This window comes from Notechis scutatus, chromosome 2, assembly GCF_049901735.1.
Source record: "Notechis scutatus isolate UNSWTSFEM ecotype Mainland chromosome 2, rNotScu1.2, whole genome shotgun sequence".
In the NCBI taxonomy this organism is placed as follows: Eukaryota; Metazoa; Chordata; class Lepidosauria; order Squamata; family Elapidae; genus Notechis; species Notechis scutatus.
The window spans coordinates 225,758,508-225,781,143 of record NC_142010.1 but is presented as its reverse complement, the minus strand read 5'-3'; the positions used below and the strand labels follow the sequence as shown (position 1 = coordinate 225,781,143).

The window sequence follows — 22,636 nt, the reverse complement described above, 5'->3', positions numbered from 1 at the left end:
GGTGCAGGTTGCCCAATCATTTCCAGCTGGGCCCTTTCACCACCAAGGGCAGCAAACACACCTTGCAAGGTCCTTCAATGGCGTCTCATGACCTGCAACATAGATTTCCATCTTGTTGCTTTTAAATCAGTTAAAAATCAGTATCCAATCAAGAAACCTAAATGTTCAGCTGTAGTTCGATTGCAAAGGACAAGACAAAATGTCTATACAGATAATCCACAACCTATGGCCACAATTGAGCCCAAAATTTATGTTGCTAAGCGAGAAATGTGTTAAGTTTGCCACATTTTATGACCTTTCTTGCCATAGTTGTTAAGTGAATCATTGCAACTATTAAATTAGTAACATGGTTAAGTGAATCTCATTTCCCCACTGACTTTGCTTATCAGAAGTTGGCAAAAGATAATCACATGTCCCCAGGACACTGCAACTGCCATATAAGATGAATTAGTTACCAAGCATCTAAATGTAAATCACAATGGGGATACTGCAACAGTCATACGTGTGGAAAATGGTCATAAGTCACTTTTTTCAGTGCTCTGGTAACTTTGAATGGTCACTAAGCAAACTGTTGTAAATTGAGGACTCCCTGTACCTAGATTACAAAGCAACAGAAAATTATGCTTTCCAATGGCAGCCTTAGACACTATGCTGCTAGGGGGAAAGAAATCAATTGAAGAGTGTGTTCATTCACAGCTAGCCAAGAATTCCAGGTGTGCAATGTTTCATCTCACTCACAGGAAAGATTAGCAAGCTAAGTCACCTGATTAAACTACCACTGGTTCTTTGGATGGATCATATATACTACTTTGGATATACTACCACATACTCTAACTAAATAAGGGACCTTTTACAAATACTTCACAAATTTTAAAAATGTATTTATCTAATCCCTTCCCTTAAATGTTACATACACAGCTGAATTACATACTGTTAGGCACTCAAATTATATCTTTGTCAAGGTTGAATTTTTGAACCTTTTTAAAGGCTCCTCCCGTGCTTCGGCTCTGAGGGCTCCATCCCCGCCTACTACCTGGTCCTTTTCTCTATATCCAGTAGAAAACCTAGATTTGTGTGGGATACCCAGGAGTGAAAATAAGCAGGTGTGAAACAAACAAGTCCTTTCTTTTGCACTAGAACAGGGGTGTCAAACTCAAGGCCAGTGGACCGGATCTGGTCTGCAGGATGCTTACATCTTGCCCGCGGAACCAGCCTGGAAACAGCAAATGGAGCTCAGGAGGACCGTGTGTAGCCCCCGGGGCCCCATTTTCAGCTGCAACGGCCTCCTGCAGCATTCTGCCAGCGAAAACAGGGCCCGGGGCAGCTAAGAATAAAACAAAAGAAGACATGTTTCCCTTTTTGCATTTGAGCATGCAAGAAGGGACAGAAAAGGAAAAAGGGAAAGAGGAAATACAAAGAAAAAGAATGAAAGATTGGAAAAGAGCAAGGGAGGAAAAGGGAAGGAAAGAGAAAGGAGAATGAAGAGGGAAGGAAAAAGAAGAAAAGAAAGGAAGGAGATAATGAAAGTGGGGGAGGGTTTCAGGCAAGTCCTGCCTTAGCAGTTGGCCACCACAGGTGCCCCCCAACATGAGTGATGTCAAGCTGGCCACGCCCCCTCACCCCCCCCCCAGGTCAAACATAACCCTGATGCAGCCCTTAATGAAATCCAGTTTGACACTCCTGCACTATAAAAATTAAATGACTGCTGCTTCATACATTCTCTTAAAGTACATAATTCAGAGGAGGACAGAAAGAGAAGGAAAGCTAACAAGACAGACTAGCAACTTATTTGGAAACAGTCCTATGGTATAGTTCAGCTTAATCACAACATCTTTGATGGACAGTCAACAAGCTGTATTTTCCATTAGGAACTCTTGTTTTCTCAGTACAGGTAATCCTAGACTTGCAACATTCAAAGTTACAACGGCACTGAAAATATTGACTTATGACAATTTTCACACTTATAACCGCTGCAGCATCCCCATGGTCACATGATCAAAACTTGGATGCATGGCAACTGACTCATATTTGTGACATTTGCAATGTCCTGCAGTCACGGGATCACCTTTTGTAAGCTTCTGACAAGCAAAGTCAGTGGAGAAGCCAGATTCAAGTAACCACCACATCACTAACTTAAGAACTGCAATGTTTCACTTAACAACCGTGGCAAGAAAAGTTGTAAAATGGGGCAAAATTCACTTACCAAGTGTTTCACTTAAAAACAGAAACGTGGAGCTCAATAGTAAGTCGAGGACCAGCTGTACTACTTCTATCTTTTTTCTTAGCATCCCATTCCCCTTCTCCCCACCCAAAACAAACAAACTACTGGGAAAACAACTATTATTTAAGTCTGCAACTTTAATAAGATGTGGGCATTTTCACTCCCAGAATTCCCCAGCCAGCCTGGTCCACACAAAACTAAACATCTCCTTCATCCCCCGCTGCAAAGATACTACTGTAAAGCACCTGCCTGTAATAGCTTCGAAGAACGAGGGCTCCCCGCCGGGCTGCCGCTGCCCTCCGGCCCTTTGGTTTTGCCCTTGGCGGGAGAGTCTTGAAGCAACTGCTCCAGGCAGGCGGTGTTGCCGGGCAGAGAAGAGCTCTTCTGATGGGACAGGTGAGCCCCGAGTCGAGGCTGCTGCGGAGGCTCCTCCCGCGCTTCGGCTCTGAGGGCTCCATCCCCGCCTACTGCCCGGTCCTTTTCGGGGGCAGCCGCCGAGGAAGGAGAAGCGGGCGGGTCGTCGGGCCCCCGGCCGTGCTGCTGCTGCTGCCCCGCTTTGCCCTGAGGATGGTGAAGGAGATGCTCGCGGAGGCGGCGCAGAGCAGAGCCGGCCTCGGCGCTCACGGCCTCCAGGGGCTCTGCGGAGGAGCAGCACAAGTTGGGCTGAGAGGACGAGAAGACGCGGTCCAGCACGTGTTTGCGACGCCTCAAGCCGCCCCATCTGGCGCCGCCGCCGCCCCCAGCTAACAAGTCCGCCTTGGCCGGCTGCTCCATGGCGCGACTCCGAGGAAGCGACGGCGAAGTGTCCGCACTGCGGCGTTCGCCTCCCGCTTTGCCGCTGCCCTTGCCCTTGCCCCCCAGCTGCAGGCTCCTCCACAGGCGGCTCTGGAAAGACGCCGCCGGCTCCCCTTCACCGGCCTTGCTGCTCCCTGTTGCTGGTGCCACTCCGGGTTCCTCGGCTGCTGCCATTCTCTTCTCCCCGCCTCCCTCCCTTCTCCTCCTCCGCCTCCGCCTTTTCCACCAACCCCGTTGCCGCTGCAAGCAAGGAGGCTGGAAGAGCAGCAGCGCACGGCGGCTTCAACCCAGTCCCGCCCGAAGGAGGAGGTTGCACTTGTTCGCTATCGCAGCTGGCGACCGCTTTAGGGGCTGGGCGGCTGGAGGGCTCCCGCTCTCGGTGCGTCTGCAATCACGAAGAGAGGAACCGCGGCTCGGAGCATGGCAGGCAGGGAGAAGAGCTACCGAAGTTTCGGTCTGACGCGCCTGACTGTTCCTCCTCCAGGCTGTCCCCACCGGCCGCGCAGACTCGCTTTGCAGGGGAGGGGTGGGGCAGATTATCGGGTGGCGTTGTTAAAATCTCCCCCACCCCAGCAAAAGCAACAGGAGCGGAGAAAGTAATATACCGTATAAGACAATTGTCAGAATTAAACTTCATCGGCGTGGAAGAACAATGCTTTACGATATAACTTCGGAGTTGTATGAATTTACAAAAGTTCCTCTGGAGTTGTTTGCCCGCTTCAGAAGGCTAGCAGGTAGAAAATTAAAAGTAAATGCAGCGTGTCTCAAAACATCACTGTGAAACCTTATCTTTAGGTGTTGGTTTAGGTCACCCTGGCAGCATTTACACAACGTTGTCCTGACCAATTTGTCCGAGCAATTACCTGAGTTCGGAGAACACATGAACCCGTTACCTAATCATACAGGGTTGTGTCCCAACACTACTAAATATTAAATAGTTGTCTTGTTTGTGGTCATTTAATATCCTACAAGCCCAGCCTTTCCAAGAAGGCCAATTAGGGATGGATGCTACCTTATACTACCAACATATATAGATATAAAAAAATTTATCGTAGGCCTTATCCTGATAAGGCTAGAACTGAGTAGGAGATCAAATCCTGCCCCTCTAGCATCAAAACATGCCAAGCACTCTGGAAAGTATATTGAGACAGACAAGTTCTGTTTGCAGGATGGGTTTATGTTTTATGGTTCAGTCTGTTGTGAAAACCCAGCAAATAGAATTAATTAAATCCCAAGGGCTAATGTATAGATCCAGTATAGGTCTTGGCTGGTTTAATTGTGATTGCTGAGCATGTGTAGATCCAAGGAATTGATTGACTGAACCAGTTAATCAGTTAAGTATAGATGAACATAATTGTGTGATATACTACCAGTATTTTTGAATCTGAGGACTCTAGCTGACTATATGAAATTGGCTGCAGTTGAAAAGAGCAAGCTCATTTGCTGGTTCATCAGTTACAAATCCTTCCATCTGGCAGTACAGTGTTTGAGAACAGGAAGGGAGAGGCCTAGGGCTTAGTGAAAGAGAGTTTTTTTTTTTTTTTAGGCCACCCTCATTCCATTCCAACCACCCTTTCTTTTTCCTGTAGGTGCAAGGCTGCTACACAATTCCCAAAAAGCACTTAATGTTGCATTATGTTGTTGCTCTTGCAGCCAACTGCTGTCACATTTCTGAGTAATGAGTCATTATACAAAAAATGAGACATCATTATCTTAGAGATGTCAGCTTCTGTATTTTTGGGAAGTTGGGGAAGAGAAGAAAATTCAGAATTTTTATTTAAACTAAAATTATACTCCCTATTCATAGATAGACCAGAGTCTTTTATTTTTAACTTATGATATTCCTGATGATTAACTTGCAAATATCGGGGAGCAAAGTTCCAGGCAAACTATCTCTGTAAATCTCAAGTGATAAGAAGCCCTACCATAGCTGACTTTTCAGTCACATGTGCTGCTTGTCCAAGAGCTTTTGAATCATAGTCTGCCCTCAGCATTGAGGTTATACGATATACTCTTCCTACAGAAATAAAAACTGCAAGTCCTTTAATGCAACCTTATTAATAGGACATAGGAAGATGGCTAACTGCATTTTAAAGAGACCATGTTCTGTCAAACTGAAACATGACCTCAAGTGATGTACAAGGATATGTCTTATTATCTTAAAATAAAATTAATTAATAAAAATACTTTTTTTACCAGTCTCATTAGTGGAATTTAAGAAAGGTTGGTTATTGACTTTATAGTGAAGATGCAATAAATTAGAATCAGTGAATGAGTGTGGATCTTCCCATTTGCCCAATATACCCTTAGTACTGGAAAAATGCATGCCAACATTGAAACTATCAAACATACCTTCCCTTCTATTACAACTATTGAGAGGAAAATTAGAAGTTTGAAATAAAAGTAGGAAGAGAAAAATAGTTTTTGCTTTTTCCACACCCTTGTAAGGCATGGTAAGAGTCTGAATAAAGCAACTCATGTGCAGTCAGATTTCAGCATTATCATAGTCTGGGAAGGCTAAACAATTACTAACAATTACTAAGTTTACATTTGGAATAAACATTTATTGCAGGATGCAGAATTTGATGGAGGCCAAATTCAAAACTCCATTATGCTCATTTGAATCTTACATTAGTTGCCAAAAGTTGCCACTGTAATGTGAAAATAAATGAATTATAATAATTTTTAAGCACTAAGACAGGAAATATATAGCAACAATTATTCTTGTCTATGAACCAAGTCAATAAAATCCCATCTGTTTCTTCAACTCCTACAAAAGAAAAATTGAGAACAATTATGTTAATTTGCATGGCCTTAAGTTCTGGGAAACAATGGATAATAAATAGTCTGGTTTGTTTCATGCTATTTTTTCACAATTTCTTTTTCCAGTTTTTCTTTCCTTCTCCCCATTAGCACAGATAAACTTCGTCTTTGCATTCAAGACTCATCAGATTCCTACATGCCTATTATACATATTCTTATTTTCCACCCCCATTCATCTGGAACAGTCACCTTCTTTTCTCTGAATTTCTTACATTTGCTTGTATCTAAGATCTAAGATCCTTACTCCTCCTCAAATAAGTTCTCCATAATTACTCCTCCTGCTTGACTGTTTACACATGGTTTATTTTTCTAAAAAGTGGTATTCTTGATTTTTCTAGTCTTTGATCTATAATTCTGGTTTATTGTGTTTCTTCCCTTGATTGTCTGAATTCTGCAGCTATTCATTTCATGACTCTAGGCTGTGGTGTTCAGTTTTTATCTTTGAATGTTGTAAAAGGGGACAAGATTGCTCAATAATTTGGAAGCCTGCAGATAATAGCATATAGCCATTTAAGATGTTTCCTGACTTCTACTGATTAAACATGCTCTCTTGCACATGTTCTAGTGGTGATAATGGATTAGACTTGTTTTAGCAAGAAAAAATGTTGAAGATGAAGAAACAAAAATCTCAATTTAATTGTATCTTCAGATATCCATTGCCTTTTCAGTATGGATTCCTAGGGAAAAGTAACTTTTAGGTTACAATTTAATAAATAATTCCATTTGTGGTACTTTTTGATGGTTGTGTGTTAATAGAATTTTAATAATTCCAGTAAAAGAACCATTGAAATCTTCCAGGAATTGGGTTGTCCACAAATGTGCAATCATAGAAAAGGGTTTACTTCAGTAATCAAGTTAAACATGCTGCGTAAGACTAGCCGTTTTGAATTCATGCAGTGCAAAGTACTAAATAAATGCATTTATTTATTTTGAAATTTTGGTCACTGCTTGTTATATATATGAGCTTAATTTTTAAAATACTTTTTAAGATTAATATTTTGGAGCCCTGCAGCAGCCTTCTCCAACCAGACATCTTCAAGTGTTTGGAGTGCTGGCTCAGAAGGATAGTAAATTATAGGGAAGAATGATTAAAAAAAAGTTATGGTAACCAACTCATATTGATCAGAATGTTTTGAATGTAATGTAATTTGTCCCTCATACAAAACAGGCCAAATTTACTTTCCAGTAAGACCTTAGTATGACCAAGACTACAAACCCATGGCTACATCCCAACTTTTTTTGCCTATATCTATACAAAAATCTAAAAGTTGCACAGAGTTGTTTTGGATGGTGAGATGGATAACAGATAAATTAAACAAATAAATGCAAACTAAAACAAAAACCCCATCTGGTTTACTTCTTCATTTTATCATGATGTGATTCAGACCCAAATTAAATGAATAGAAACCTTTGGGAGTTTCCTACATTTTATGACCCATATGTGGGCCACCATGGTATTGAGACATTTCTAATTTCTGTAACTTCTTTAAGGATCTTGCAGATAATGAAAATCTTTCCAGAAATAACAGATTTGGAGAACATGATACAAACATGTATTCCTAGACTGTAGGCATCTCTTTGACCCTCTATCCAATTAGAAAAAGAATCAAACTACTTTGACAGATGGTAAGATGAAATCTTTTTTATTTTTCAACATGTTTAAGCAAAAAGAAAAAAAAGCAGTCCACGTTAACTTTCAACATTAACATAGAACTGCTGCCAACAAACATTCAATCATTATCATTCTTCATATTGCTGTGAATATTGAGATATATAACTATGGTATCAGGCTATTAACTGTCATGCTATTTATCTGATCAACAGTTTTTTTTACTTTGACCAAAGGAGGACTGGATGTAGCAGAACTTTTTTGTCAGAGTTTAACTTCTGCCAAAACTTAAAATTACACACACACACACTTTATTAACACATAGTTGCAGGTTATTTTGATGATACAAGTTCAACTTTATTCTGATTGACCTACACGTAGCTGAGCAATACATTTTTAAGATTAGCTATTCACAGCTTTCCCCAGCCTCCTCTCTCAATGTGCTGCATTCCAGCTTCAAAAATTGCTGGTTAGCACAGTTAAAGGCCTTTCTGCGAAACTGTGGAAGTGGATCCAGCATATCTGCAAAGCAACAGATTGGGGAATTCTGGTTAAAATAAGAAAGAAAAATATTTGGAATAAATAAAATGCATATCTTGATACTGGAGGCTTGAAGACATTTCTTTACTCACTATGGATCAACACTCTTTGAAATAACATTTCTTCTCCTCCATCAATATTACTGCTCTGGTTGCCAATCTATCCTAGTTTAAAGTGCTGGTTTCAAATTATAAAGCTCTACATGTTCCTTCAGGACCAAATTTCCTTATTAGATGGAGTTGTTCTGTGCATTATTCACAAGGGGGAACACTGAAGGTCCCTATTCTAATATCTGTGGGTCCCTATTCTGTATTGTTCACATTAGCTTTTGTTTCGTTATATTGGGCTTTCAGGAGAGGTGGTATTCAGCAGGTTCTGACCAGTTCTGTAGAACCAGTAGCGGAAATTTTAAGTAGTTTGGAGAACCGGTGAATACCACCTCTGACTGGAGATTTTACAGTATCCTTCCCCTGCCACCCCCACCAAGCCACGCCCACAGAACCGGTAGTAAAAAAAATTAAATATCACTGGCTTTCAGTGATATTTATGATTATGGACTGCTTAGTTGAACTGATCTGTGGTTGCTGTTTTTTAAAGGTTGGTTGGTTGGGCCGTCTTACTAAGATTGACTTTTGGGTCTATTGATTTAAGTTGCCTTTCCAACCAAGCCAATATTAGCCTGATGCTACCACCCGCTGAAGTGAAGACTACAGTGAGGAGATATCCCGTGTATGTTTATCTTTTTGAAATTCAAGTGAACTAAAATTTTATTTGCTGTAATTGAATCCTATTTTTCCCTAAAGAGAATGAATAAGTGCCAGTCTGTCTCTGCTCTGTTGCCCCATTTTATCCTCACAAAAACTGTGCCAATGATGACCAACCTAATATAACCTAGTGAACTTAGCATAAACGGAATTTTAACTTGAGTTTTTCCATTCCTTATTCAATATTATTGCCATTATTATATATTGACTTAATTCATAATTGAATTATGATTTAATGTACCGGATTGATTTTAGCTTGATTTCTATATAACCTTTCCTCCACAGATATAGAAATTGTATATCTAGTACACTCTTGTACAATTTTATTCTGACAAAGGAAATTGGGCTGCAAAACAATGACAGTCACCAATTGAATTCTTATGGGTGAGTGTGGATCTCTGGCTTTCATCAAATGTGTGGTCCAGGTCACTGTAGTCCAAGTCAATATATCTTGCCCAACAGACCATGTTTAAAACATGCTGGCTAGTATCATGTGTGAACGTACCCACCCCAAATCCTCTTTTGTTCTCAAGTATTTTCTAGTCTCTGGAAAAGTCAGGATCCAAAAATATATACTTAAATTGAATCTATGGGGTAAAAATATTCTAAGAAACAATATTGTCTTAATATGCTTATAAAAATTATTTATGGATGCTTGAAAAATGGCTGTGGAAAGATGTCTTAGGAATCACAACGAAAGGACTTGGCTAGAAGACCAATTGTGCCCCTTTCAATTCTCTTTTTCATGATAGAATATCGAAAACGTAATGCATATCTATTTATCTTTTTCTGCTTACCAACATGGCAAATATACCAGCAGAAGAAATAATATGGAGACAAAAGAAGCTGGTCATAGTTGGAGGAATTTCAAAAGAATTGTACTTAGAAAAGCCCTAGCTAGACTGTATATTCTGTCTCAGAACAGTTGATACTTGAAACTTATAATTGGTTAATCGGTCTGTGCTTGATATTCTAAGCTAATGTCTGAAATTTTCTGCTCTCACATTAATGAAGCTAATTGTGTAGAGAAAAAGTGACCATACATGAAATCTGAAGATAAATTATATGGGCCTAGAACAGAGTGTTAGGAATAGAAATGGAATTTAGAAAAGGGAACGTTAAAAAAGAAGATGAGCAAAATGCCAAATTTGTAAGAACAAAGGGGAAAGGATGTGGTAACTGTCAGGGCCCAAGAACCAAGAAAGACCAGTAGAGAGTTACTTCTGAACAGTGTCTTTTATTGTTCTCCACCTGTAGACAAAAATCTTGCCAAGCTAAAGCAGGTATTTTCATCACTATTGATATACTTTGAAAAATGCTAGGGAGCAACTTTCTTAATTTTCTTGTCTCAAATATACTCTCTGAGCTTTGCTTTTCTCTTTGCTCTTTGGAATGCAACTCTAAAACCAGTAAGCTTACCGTGGCATTTATAAAAACATAGTGTTCCATACCGGAAACTTCATTTAAATCACATTTTTGTTATTTTCTTTGTTCTAAAATTCTTAACAGGGAAAAGTAGCAAGAGAGAGAATAGAAGAAGGTACATAAAGACTGCTGGTGCTACTACAGATTGCTGTTGTAATAATAATAATAAAAAGGCAAACATTGGCTATAGCTACCCAAACACAGGAAAATAAATAACGAAGCCAATTCAATACATTACCTCCTTGTTTACAGAAAAATGAAAAGCGTAATAAAATTATCTCTATTTTGAACATTTTATGAACAGATGCTAAGCTAAGCTAGTTCATTTTTTATTGTTTTCAAAAAAGCTTGGAAAATACCAGAATTTGATTTTGCTATGTATAAAAGACAGTGAACAAATGTAATACTTATTTGATTTTCTTTTTCATTGTTGCAAAATAGGTTCTAGCTGGAAAGTGAAGGGGGAAATATATGAACACTTTTATAAATAAGTTGGACACAGAAAGAATCCAAAAAGCATATTTGATTGAAAAAGATGAAAAAGATAGTCTAAAATGGAAGCAAATAACTCACCCCAGAAAAAAAATTATTATACAATCATAAAAACACCATTTATAGTTTCATTAGCATTCATTCATTCATTCAAATGAGGAAGGGGAAAAAAACCCAATAATTTTAATCTTGTGGGAATTCAAAATACCAAAATCCAATCTGAACAGCCCATCTGTCTGCTTCAGAACTTAAATATATCACATTCAATTTGAAAGCATTAGATTCAAGAAGAATATATGGCACTCTTAAGCCCAAACCAAGGCTCTGGTGATTTTAATTAAGTACATGGTGCACAGAGTTCATCTGTCCAAAACACTCCTCTTCTAAGTGCAAGGGTATATATTTCATTTTGCTAACTTAAGATCTAAAAAATATGAACAATGGTTTCTGGTATATTGATAGATTTATGCCTCTCTAAAAACAGAAAACAGCACCTTTCCAGATTTTGCAGTTAGCAAGAAAGAATGGAATTCAGATAAAGTGTGACTAACCTTGATCAAATCAGGTAACTTTATTGCAGTCATTAAACAGGAGAAGACCAACCTTGATTATCTAATTAGATGCACAGAATGACCAAGCTACAATTTGCCTTGGATACCATAGCTCAAGACTGAACTCTGTAATCATGTGGATTATATATATGTAGACATGCAGTTAGGTGAACAGCAGGTTCCATCTCAAGAATCATCCAGCTTAGCATACCATAAAAGTAAATGAAATTTCCCTCAAGCTGAGTTTCTGATTACATAAAATAGAATAGAATACTTTCTTGTCCAACTGGGATTTGACACACAAGGAATTTGCAAAAGCTCTCAGTATATATACAAAGCAACAGAATAATGATAATCATAATAACAATATCAATAAGATGGGATAGTAAAGAAGATGGGAAGCATAATAATAATACTCCACCCATACAACATGGGTAAATATACATAAGACAGTACTATGAGAATTAGGTGTTCAACAGACTGGTGGGGGATGGCGGGTGGGGGAGACTCTGTGTCTATTTGTTTCTGCTTATGCTTTTATTCCCTTATAGAGGTACCCAAAGCAGGAGTTGAAACTAGAATTTAAACCCAGCTTGTAAACAAGTGGAAGTCAAATATAATAAAATAAAATTATACTCAGGTCCTACATAGACCTATATGCGTTCAACAGACATGGATCGGGGAGCCTCTTTTTGTCCATTTGCATGCACCTTAGGATCAAAAGAGTAAGCCGGTTGTGTGTGGAATGACCCCCCCCCCCCCAAAAAAAAAGATAACAGGCTGGTTGCAATTGTTTTTTTCTGCAGTTCTAACTATCCATTGGAGTCTGCATTTGTCTTGTTTGGCTGCTGTGCCAAACAGACAGTTATAGAAGTACAAGTGACAGGGTCAATAATTCCTCTGTAGTGTGGTACGGCCATGAATTTTTCTTGGCAGCAAGACATGATCATTTTTTTTCTTCCAGCATCTTTTTTTCTTCCTTTGGTCTCCCATCTACAGTAAATGTGAATCATGTTGGATCCTTTTGGGGATCAGCCAAGGGCAGCTAATGCTGCCAGACATTGGAACTAACATTTGGAGCTGTCCCAACTCTCTTGTCAGAGCTTCACCAAGGTCACTGTAATAAATCTCTCTTTAAAAACACAACCAGCATTCAGGAACAAATAGAAGACTCAAAGTAAGGTTTAGCTACAAAAGAAGATTAGCTACTGGAAAATCAGTTAGGTCCTTTATTATTAATACTTCTACAGTTAAATCTTCTCATTTTCAAGTGGTGATGGGGTCCTTGGACTTGTTTCTGAACTTTGGATGTGAGCACAACAACACAGTTCCTGGTCTCATACTTTTTGCTTTTGGTCTTATCAACAAGTCTCATCTCTTCATGTCAATTCCTCAAGACAGGCAAGGTTAAGAAAAAGAACCAGCAAGATTCCAGGAATATTTTTTATTATTATAAGATAGACTTATTGTGAGTTTGTTTCTCGTGCTTTCAATTTTTTAAAGACTGTGTTGTCCTTTCTCCTTCTTTAACATTTCATTACTATCATCCTTGCCCAAAGATATACATTCTTTCATACTGTGCTAAGTGCATTAGGACCTATTCAGAATTACCAAACTTCTATTTTTCAATGCCTTTTTGCCTATTGGCTTATTTTGTTTTTATTCCTCTGGTCCAGTAAGAACTGAACATCCCCAATAATTTTAACAGTTAGATGTGCTGATATATTCCATCCCTTTAAAAGGGATGAGACCCAGCCTTCAAAATGCAAAGTTGTTTTTAACCAGTCCTATCATCGTTACTCTCCTATTTTACAGTCTTTGTGATGTCATGCTGCATTTTTATTGCATCTTGCTCTTGGCAGTGTATATTCTACTCTGAACCACTGCCACATTCTTTTTCCCCCCTCCCTCCATGCCATTTTAATCAGTGAGAGTAACTAGCACAGCAATTTTTACAGTATTAGCCCAGCAGCAGTTGTTGTTGTTTCAAATTTCTTCTGCACTAAGCAAAGAATAGCACTTGGATGGACATTTGCATTCTAATTGCATCGACAACTGTATTTCATGCTTCTCTTAAGAAATGTATTAATGGTGAGAAGTCTGATAATGAATAAAGATAGTGCTAAAATTTGGTTGCTGCTACAAATCAAAGCATTCAACTGAAAAAGAGACAAGTAATGAGAATTTGATGAACTTCCTTTTTTTCCCTTCCCATTTTATAATCTACCCCTGGCTGTTGTACTGTTTCCAATTATTATTTCTATTGGTGCTAGATTTCTGCATATCAGAAATCTTGTTTTTATTGTATCTAAACCTGTTGCAATAGCAGGAGCTGTATTATCCTTAGTATACTGAATAATCAGCTACCCTAGTCACTAGAACTTCATAAGTGGGCTAGTAGGAACAGTGGCAAACCTTCTTTTCCAGCCTGCCCAGATAAACGTGTAATTTCAGCTGTAATCTACAGGAGATAAATGCACAAAAATACACACACTCCACTCTATTATAATATGTATATGTATAATATAATATAACTTGTGTAGGTTTCTATTATTAAAAGAGAGAGAGAGAAGGTGTTTCTAGCAGTATGGCTTAGTAGGATGCCATAGAAATTTCCTTCCTAGAATACCGAATCATTTCTCTATTATTTAGAGTGATATAATGATGGTGGATCTATCTAGCCTTAGGGATGAAAGCAACTGTGTGGCAGAAGAGTGTGCCAGCTCCAGAGGAGCAAAATTCAGAACACAGAATTAAAAGCAAATATACAGTCACTCATACTTGGGAGGAGCTCTTAGCTTTCCTTCCTACTTCCTGGACTGAAAGTAGGCATTTTGGTTGCCTAGAGACATAAAATAAACAAAAGGAGTTTAGTAACAGTGCTAGGTGCTGTGGAATCTATCTGCGGCCTTTCATGATAAATGGGGGGAAAAACAAATCACACAGTTTTTCTTTCCTGAATTTCACCCAGAATGATGTATGATAGGTCCTCTATCAAGTGTTCCAGCAGGTATTGCTCATTTTTTAATAACATTTTAACAGCTTCCTGGCAATTGAGAATACTAGAGTGGACATTCATCTTAGATTCAGTTGAAATATAAAGGGCTTTTTTTTTCCCCGGCTTTGATTTAGGCTTTTCGGAAAGTATTATTGTGCCTGATTTATAGCTTTCTACAAAACTAAATATTAAAATCAAAATACAATCTCATTTCCCTTTTCTAATAGAATTGCTGATATGGGATGCTTTCAGAGGCCTTGAAATACCACAGTAATCTATAGAAGAGATTATAATTGAATTAGGCTACTGAATGCCAAATATATTCTAATGTTTGATGAAAAGGTATTAGAAAATAATGATATAAAATTCTATTCATTTGATTGTGTTTGAATTGCTTTTCCATTTGGTTTCGTTGTGCTAGATTACATTAATCATATTTCACAAAATTGTCTATGTAACTGAACAAGGCAATTTATTTTATTTTATGCTAAGAAACTAGAATTTTGAGTTGCCTTTTAGTTGTTTTGAGCATTTTCCTCCCAGAGAACTGTTGATGAAATATTGAATGAAGACTTGACTGTATGTATACTTGGCTAACTTGTTGAAAATATATTTTTTAATTTTTTTTGTAATTGTTTGCATCAATGGTATTAGAAATATAATTAATAAATTAGTATTATTATCTTAATCAATGCATTGCAGAATTAAGGCCTCATTACTAAATATTATGGTCCATAATCTAACCTGGTGCTCCAGTGCATGTTGGCAAATAGATATTTTTCAATTTTCCAATCTAGGACTAAGAGAAAATGTCTGTACCAATGGTAATCTATAATGCTGGTTAACCACTAATTTGAAAGAGTTTGTCTCTACAATAATATTTTAAGAATATAAATTCCATGGAAACAAGCAAACATCTAAAGCTTAATTTCTCCTCTTTCAACATAAACAAATAATTTCCAATATTGAAATGCAAATACTAAAAGAAGTCCCATTAAGGGCTAACCATCAGTAAGAGGTGTAAGAGAACCAGTTTTGCATGAGGGTGTTGGCCTAGAAAGCAGGAGTTCATTGTCTCAACTCATCTCACCTCACAAGGTTGTTGTTGTAGAAATAGGAGACATAAATATTAGGTATATTCATCCCCATGAATTGCACAAAATATACATTAAAAAGGCCAGATAAAAATATAATAATAAGACCCACATTGGTATAATGGTTAAGGTGGTGGTCAGGATGCTGAGAGTTCTAGACCAGAGGCATCAAACTTGCAACCCACGGGCCAGATGCATCACGCACTGGCCATGGCCACCCCCATTTTAGCAAAGGGGGAAAAGTTGCAATACATCATGTGACGACATTAGTTTGACACCCCTGTTCTAGACCATCCTTAGGTAATTGAGTGATCTTGGGCCAGTCATTCTGATTAAAGCCCCACCACTTCTGAAAATCTTGTCAGGAAAACTTCAGAGATAGTCCAGGAAATTGCCAGGAATCAACTGGCATAAGAACCAAAAAATGAATGAATGAATGAACAAATGAATTAAAAATTATCTTTGGATCATGCTGTGCTTAAATTCCTTGCATTCTGTATCACCAGATAAGCAAGTTATATCTTCTGGGAGTTACAATATGGTATCATCTGGAGGATCACAATTAAATACCACTATAATAGTATGTTTTACTAGACAGGTTCCCAAATTTCATCACAAATCATAAAAATGCAATGTTGACTTCATGACATCACCAAGGAAACAACGATGTCAGTTTTAAGCATCTTTCAGAACTGGATAACAGTCACATTCGCAAGAGTTGTTAGACTAATAGACATAGCTCTCTTTAGTCTGAGGTAAGATAGTTAAGTTACCTCATATTGTTCATGGAATTTTAAATTTCTGCTACTTATGATTGTCAGGTTTTCCAATGAGATTAATTAATTTGATATTTCTCTTATTAATGTTTCTGTAGAAGACAACCAATAGGTAGTCACTAGTCATAATCCTGTATATGGTTTTTGTTATTTTTAATATTGTTAGCCATTCAGAGTTATGTATTTGATATGGGTGGTCATATAATCTAATAAATAAAAATAAATAATGTGATATGAAAGGCAACAGTTCTAAGAAAAATGCTAGTTATATGTAAAGTTTCTGGTACATTGATCATTCAATCATTAGCAATAATGTTATTGCTAGTTATATAATTTATTTTATAATAAATGGTACAAACAATTACATTAATGATGAAAAATTGGAGCAGGTAGGTAAGTGTCACTAATATGCCAGAAAGTTGATTAAATATGGGAAAATAATAGAACAATTTCTAAGATACAAAAATGTTGCTAAAAGTGGGTAGTATTATATCTGAAGGGATAAATTAATATTTGCTGGGGGGAAAGGAAAATATGAGTTGGCTTCATGAAGGGATGCATAAAAGTTGAATGTAGTGTGACTAGGGCACCTGTGAGGGGTGTGTGTGTTCCTGTGTGTCTGTCTGTATGTGTGGAGTATTATAAGACAAGAAGAGATAAGGTCAAATGTCTCCTGAGTGAATATGGATTGAAAATAATATAAGTGATTGACCAATATAAAAGAAGTAGAGGTGATTCGTCATAAAGGGAGAATCACTAACATATATGAATGAAGAGTGAATGAGTAGAAAATAAGGGAAAGACTGAGGAAGTTGTGTGTCAATGGAACTGAAAGAGTTCAGTTGAAAGATATAAAACAATGTACAGTATACAGATGGTTAAAGCAACCATGGTTAACCGGGATAGAAAGTTTGGAGAAATATAATGAACGATGTTGGTTTAAATCAGTTTTAGCTATATTTTTTTCCTTTTCCTTATCTTGTGCCTCCAATTTCTTTAGCTTACTATTACTGTTGTTCACAGATGTCATATAGCTGTGAGCAATAGCAGTAAGCCAACTCTGTAGGCCAATTCTGAGAACAGAATATTTAGAAGATGCCTTACAGCAATAAATCAAAACAAAAAATAACAAACATTTCTAAACCTCTGCTCAGTAATCTGGCTGACTGAAGAGTCTCAGGTAGAAGTTTGGCTTGTCACATTCTACCTCTTTCTGCAGTGGTAGATCAAATTAGTAACTTCAAACTTTTGCCTACAAGAGTACAACCAATATCAATGAACAGCTATCAGGGCTATCTCTATCATTAGACAGTACCTCAAGCCATAGATGCTAAGAAGTGATAGAAGCAATTACCTATCACAAAAATTTCACGTAAGCTCGCTGGTCATTCTCTTATCTTAGAAGAGAGAAATGTGTATACTGGATAGGGTTCTTGTATCTTGATGAATGGTGCTACCCACTACTAATTTCACTCATTTAAATGTTCTCCCACTTGGATTAGACACCCCCAAAAAAAGTTCCTAAAGATATTTATGAAATGTTTTCAACCAAGTTATTCAATAGCTAAAGAAGACATAGATCAAGATTTTTGTCAGTGTTGAAGTTCCATAACATAGAAATTTTATTTTATCAGATATTCTTTCTCTCATGTTGTCTAAGATGTCTAAACTAAATCAAAAGAAGTTATTTGGTTATCCTAGAAGTTCAGTTTCATCAATCGTGTTGGGTGGAATAAATACATATCCTTTACACTTTGCCAATTAAAAACAAACTGCTCTGACTGAAAACAAAAAAACTCAGGTGGCTGGTCTAGGAATCATGTTTCAGTTTGTTAACTTATTATCAAATTGATAATTTTCTGTGCTCAGATCAGGTTTCTTTTTCATTGCTTGAAGCAAATTCACAATTAAGAACATAGTTAGGAAGAATTAAAGTTCCACATGAAAGATCTTCACATATCGTCTTGTACCAGTAGTACTATGTTTTCCTAGTCTATACTCTGCATTGTAATGTCATCATGCTATACTATATAAAAAGATTTTAAAAGATTTCTTTTAAGCAGTGTTAAGAAGTTGTGCTGCTGGGTGAAAAGATCAAATTTTCATTTCCTTTTTTTTTGAAATTAGTTGAATTTTAACATGAGTATGAGCAAAATAATTATACTATGTATAATTATTACTGTATGTTAACATTAATAGTCTGTATTTGTAGGCTCACACCTGATTAGATGAATTCCAGTTATTGCCTTACTTGCTAACATTGACTGTGTTCTACATAAATAGAACTAAAAAAGATTAATGTTCTTTATCTGACTTATTTTAAAATTTTTGCAAGCCATTTAATAATGTGATGTTTACTACCTTAATAGGTTACAATGATTAATTTAATGAATGTGAAAAAATGTTTCTTTTATAACAGATAATACTTCAAATAAAAATGTCAACAGAGAACACTGCAGAGTTGGTTAAATACCCTGAGAAGTAAGTGAATCATATTCTAGCCTTTCAGTGATCACAAGTTATAAGTATACTAAAACAAAAGCAAAGGAGAAGAAAATTGGAAATATTCATGTTTTGTTAACTGTGAATTATGATTAGCTAAACTATAATAATTTAAAAGTAGCATTTCTGACTTGCATTAATAAATCTTTATTTAAACTAATCATAGTTGTGCTTCGCAAGTTGATTCGTTACAACTAGAAAACAAGTTTCCTATTTTCTCACAGCTGTGACCTGTGAGAAGGGTTATATTTGGTCCAAGCCTCAGGAAGCTTCTTTGTAAAGCATTAAATTATGTCCTATGAGTAACCAGATTCCAGAATCACATACAACCCTGTAACCTTCTTGTTTGTTTGTATCTCTGAGGAGCTAGTTTGGGCCACCAAACATTGGGAGCATAATTTCTGTCATTTTGAGGCAAGAAACATGTAAAAACATAGTTTTGACATTAAAAAGCTTATAAAACAAAAATTATTTAAGACTTATGTTTGAACTACATTAATTCCTTTACCATATGGCTTTCTTATGATGGCAGTTAAGAGCTTCATATTTTTTCTTGAGAACGCTGTCCAAAGGTATAGGCTATTTAAGTAACTGCTCAAAGATAATATTTCCTCTTTTTTTTTTTTTTTTTTTGGCGTCTACTCCAAGTATTGGTAACCAAGGAAATTCCTTTACCCACAACAAAGTGTTTCTGGGGATGTGGTGAAAAAAATAAAATGGCAACTTCCAGTTTTTTATCTGTGTTCCACTATTATGGCTGCCCTTTTGACCAAATTGCATACATCTCGTTAGCAGAATCAGCTTCTTAGATTTTATCCAGACCATTTGCCCATTATTTATTTTCCCAAACTATATTATACTATTTATACTGCAATAAATGAACTTGCTCCAATATTAAATAATATATGAAAACTTCTCTTCAATTTTATTTTAATTCTTTTTGGGACAAAGGTCTTTATTTATCCTAGCAGAAATAATTAGTTTACATCTTGAACACATGTAATTAAAGTATGAATTTGGGAACACTAAGAAACACTTTCCACAAAATTGAGTGTTGAAAATGTCTGGTACAGAAAGGATTAATCGCATCTGTTCAAAGATACATGGTAGTAAATGCATGGGGGGTGGAATGAGCTGAGCTAAGTAAAGTACAAACTGCAAATGAATGAATAAGCAAATGGGTGCAAGATTGTTGTAATCATTATGAACATATTGGTATTGATTTGAGAAGGTCAGAAAGCCTAAAATATTTATCCTTGACTGCAAAGACTCATGCAGCTTTTCGCAGAATGGAAATTCTCAAGCATCCAGGTCATGATTGTCCCAAAAGTGCTTTTTCCAAAAGGCAACTGGACTTTCTGGGGTCTTTTTTTTTGAACTGAAGAAACTTCTTGGGTGAGAAGTGAAACATTTTCAAAGTTAAAAAGCAAGAAAGTCCAGTTGCCTTTTGGAAAAAGCACCTTTGAGTTAAAATATATACTTACAAATGGACAGCCCATTACTAAAACTGGTGGACAGCGTTGTCTTTCCTCAAGCTAACAAATGTTGAAGCTGTGCAATCCTTTTAGGAACCACTGAAAATAGGTTGTATATTAAACACATGCAGCCTCAGCAGTTCTTCTGCTTGAGGAAGAAAATGCTGTCCACAATTGTTACTGAAAGGCAGCCCATTTGTATCTAGTGGTTGTCTTTAAGTCAGATGTACTTAATCCATGGATTACTTTTACTGAATTTCCATATGCATCTTGTAGACTTCAACTCCCAGAATTCCTCAGCCAGCCAACCTTAAGACTTGTGGACTTCAACTGTCAGAATTGTGGACTTCAACTCTCAGAATTCTTCAGCCAGCCAATGTTAAACCATAGCTGAGGAAATCTAGGAGTTAAAGCCCACAACTCTAAAGTTGCCAAGTGTGGAGACCCCTGCAGTAGACAATTCTTTTTTGCAGATGGTGAAGTAGAACCAGTGTTCATTTTCTTCAATCTTGCTGTGGCCGGAAAGTAACTCTGGGAAACCAGAGGGGCATCTGTTGGGCAGGATTTCATTGCTACTGAGCCATGTTATTTGGCCTTCCTACATCTGCTTAGAATGAAATATGAGCATTTTTAATTAAGTCTCCTGGTATATATTTCTAAATGTAGTGAATTTTCATTACTGTGTTAAATCACCCAAACGGCATAAATAATGTGGAGCCATGGTGATGCAGTAGTTAGAATGCAGTATTCATACTAATTCTGCCCACAGTCAGGAGTTCACAACTGACCAGCTCAAGGTTGACTGAGCCTTCCATCCTTCCAAGGTTGCTAAAATGAGGATCCAGATTATTGGGGGAAATATGCTGCCATTTATAAATTGCTGTAAAGCACTATGGGGGCAGTATATAAGTCTAAGTGCTATTACTATTATCTGATTTAGAACCTGAGTAGAGTAAACCTGAGCTAGGATTTTATGGGGAAAACACTGAAAATTCCACAGATGTTTGCTAGAATGGTTAATTTTTAAAAATCACAAAGAAGATTGTAACATGCTACTACTATGCTGACATTTGTAAATTGCTCAGAAAGTGCTATAAAGCACTATGGGGGCGGTATATAAGTCGAAGCGCTATTATTATTATCTGATTTAGAATCTGAGTAGAGCAGTGATGGCTAACCTTTCTGTCCTCGCGTGCCAAAAGTGTGCACGCGCACATGCGCATGCACACATGTTTGCCAGAACCCATAAGGCAATGCACGCAGGGGCAGCCCTGCACATGCCCGCACAACCCCCACACCGCACACATCTCTGCGCATGCACATGTGATCCCCCATGCGTGATACGCATTTCTGCGCATGTGCGTGCATCTCCTGTATGCCCCCGCACATGTGTGGCAGCTATCCAACGATCAGGTGGGCGGCACACGCCTGCGCAGTGGACCTGCTCTGGGACGACAGCTTGCGTGCTGGTGGAGATGGCTCTGCGTGCCACTTCTGGCATGTGTGCCATAGGCTTGCCATCACAGGAGTAGAGTAAACCTGACTTAGGATTTTATGGGGAAAACACTGAAAATTCCACAAATGTTTGCTAGAATGGGAAATTTTAAAAAATCACAAAGAAGATTGTAACAAGCTATTTTTCTAAATGCTGCCAAAACAAGCCATCAAGAATTGAATACAACTTGAGTGCATCTTTTATCTTTTTATTGCAAAGCAATATTTACCTTTTTACCATTAGATACAGGGCACCGGGGCCATGCTGCAATTACATCATTTAGTTTCTAGCTTCTAAGATCTTGGAACTGTGGATTCATGTATAATTAATTCCACAATTGAGTTAGGATCAAGCTGTTTGAAAAATGAATATAATTTAGCATCGTTCCTGTCAGTTTACAGTCAGACAGATTATGACTTATTTACAGAAGTCTATGTCGTTTGAGAGCTACCGCTAACCTTAATGACTGCTGTTTTTTTTTTTTTAAACAAGTTTTATTAATTTTTAAAACACACAAATTGTCATTATTCATTACATGTTTAAACCTTTTTTCATTGTCAATTTAACAAGTCAGATAAATTATAATTCTGTTTTAAACCATTTCCATACAACATACCAAAACCTCTTATTCAATTTCTCTTTACTTCTCTTTACTCTTATTCAATATCATTATTATTATTTCATCTGTTTCTTTCTGACTTAATTACCATTATTCTCAATCTATATTTCTACAATTTTTAACTAATTCTCCCCCCAAAAAGACATATACACACAACACACAAAACATAAAAAAAAATCTTTTTGGAAAGTAACTTGGACCCAGGTGTCTCTCTCTTCATGGACTTCAATTATATTCATGCTCATCTTACATATCATTACTTATTTTATTTACCATTCTAAGCCTTCTATATTAACTTCCCCACATGTTTCACACTTCTTACTTCTATCTTAATTAATCATCTTAATTTGAATCATTATATTTATATCTTTTGTCCATTTTTATCATCCCTTTGTCTCATTCCTTATAAAAAAAAAAAAGAAAATAAGTTTCTCCTGAAATCATTAATCAGAGTATG

General features: G+C 37.2%; 2 protein-coding genes across 5 annotated transcripts in view; one reads left to right on the top strand and one right to left on the bottom strand.

Moving 5' to 3' along the window:
• Positions 1 to 3,486, bottom strand: part of MCTP1 (multiple C2 and transmembrane domain containing 1) — a 148,635-nt gene extending 145,149 nt beyond the window's left edge. The window contains exon 1 of the mRNA XM_026672656.2: positions 2,471 to 3,486. Coding sequence (XP_026528441.2) covers positions 2,471 to 3,190 — 720 coding nt within the window. The 5' untranslated portion in view covers positions 3,191 to 3,486. The remainder of the gene's footprint in view (positions 1 to 2,470) is intronic.
• Positions 3,487 to 14,092: 10,606 nt separating this feature from the next.
• Positions 14,093 to 22,636, top strand: part of FAM81B (family with sequence similarity 81 member B) — a 45,163-nt gene continuing 36,619 nt past the window's right edge. For 2 of the 4 annotated variants that reach the window (XM_087958169.1, XM_087958166.1), the window contains exons 1-2: positions 14,093 to 14,230; positions 18,508 to 18,569. In XM_087958169.1, coding sequence (XP_087814295.1) covers positions 18,526 to 18,569 — 44 coding nt within the window. In that variant the 5' untranslated portion in view covers positions 14,093 to 14,230; positions 18,508 to 18,525. The remainder of the gene's footprint in view (positions 14,231 to 18,507; positions 18,570 to 22,636) is intronic. The other 2 variants (XM_087958168.1, XM_087958167.1) reach the window with 2 other exon arrangements.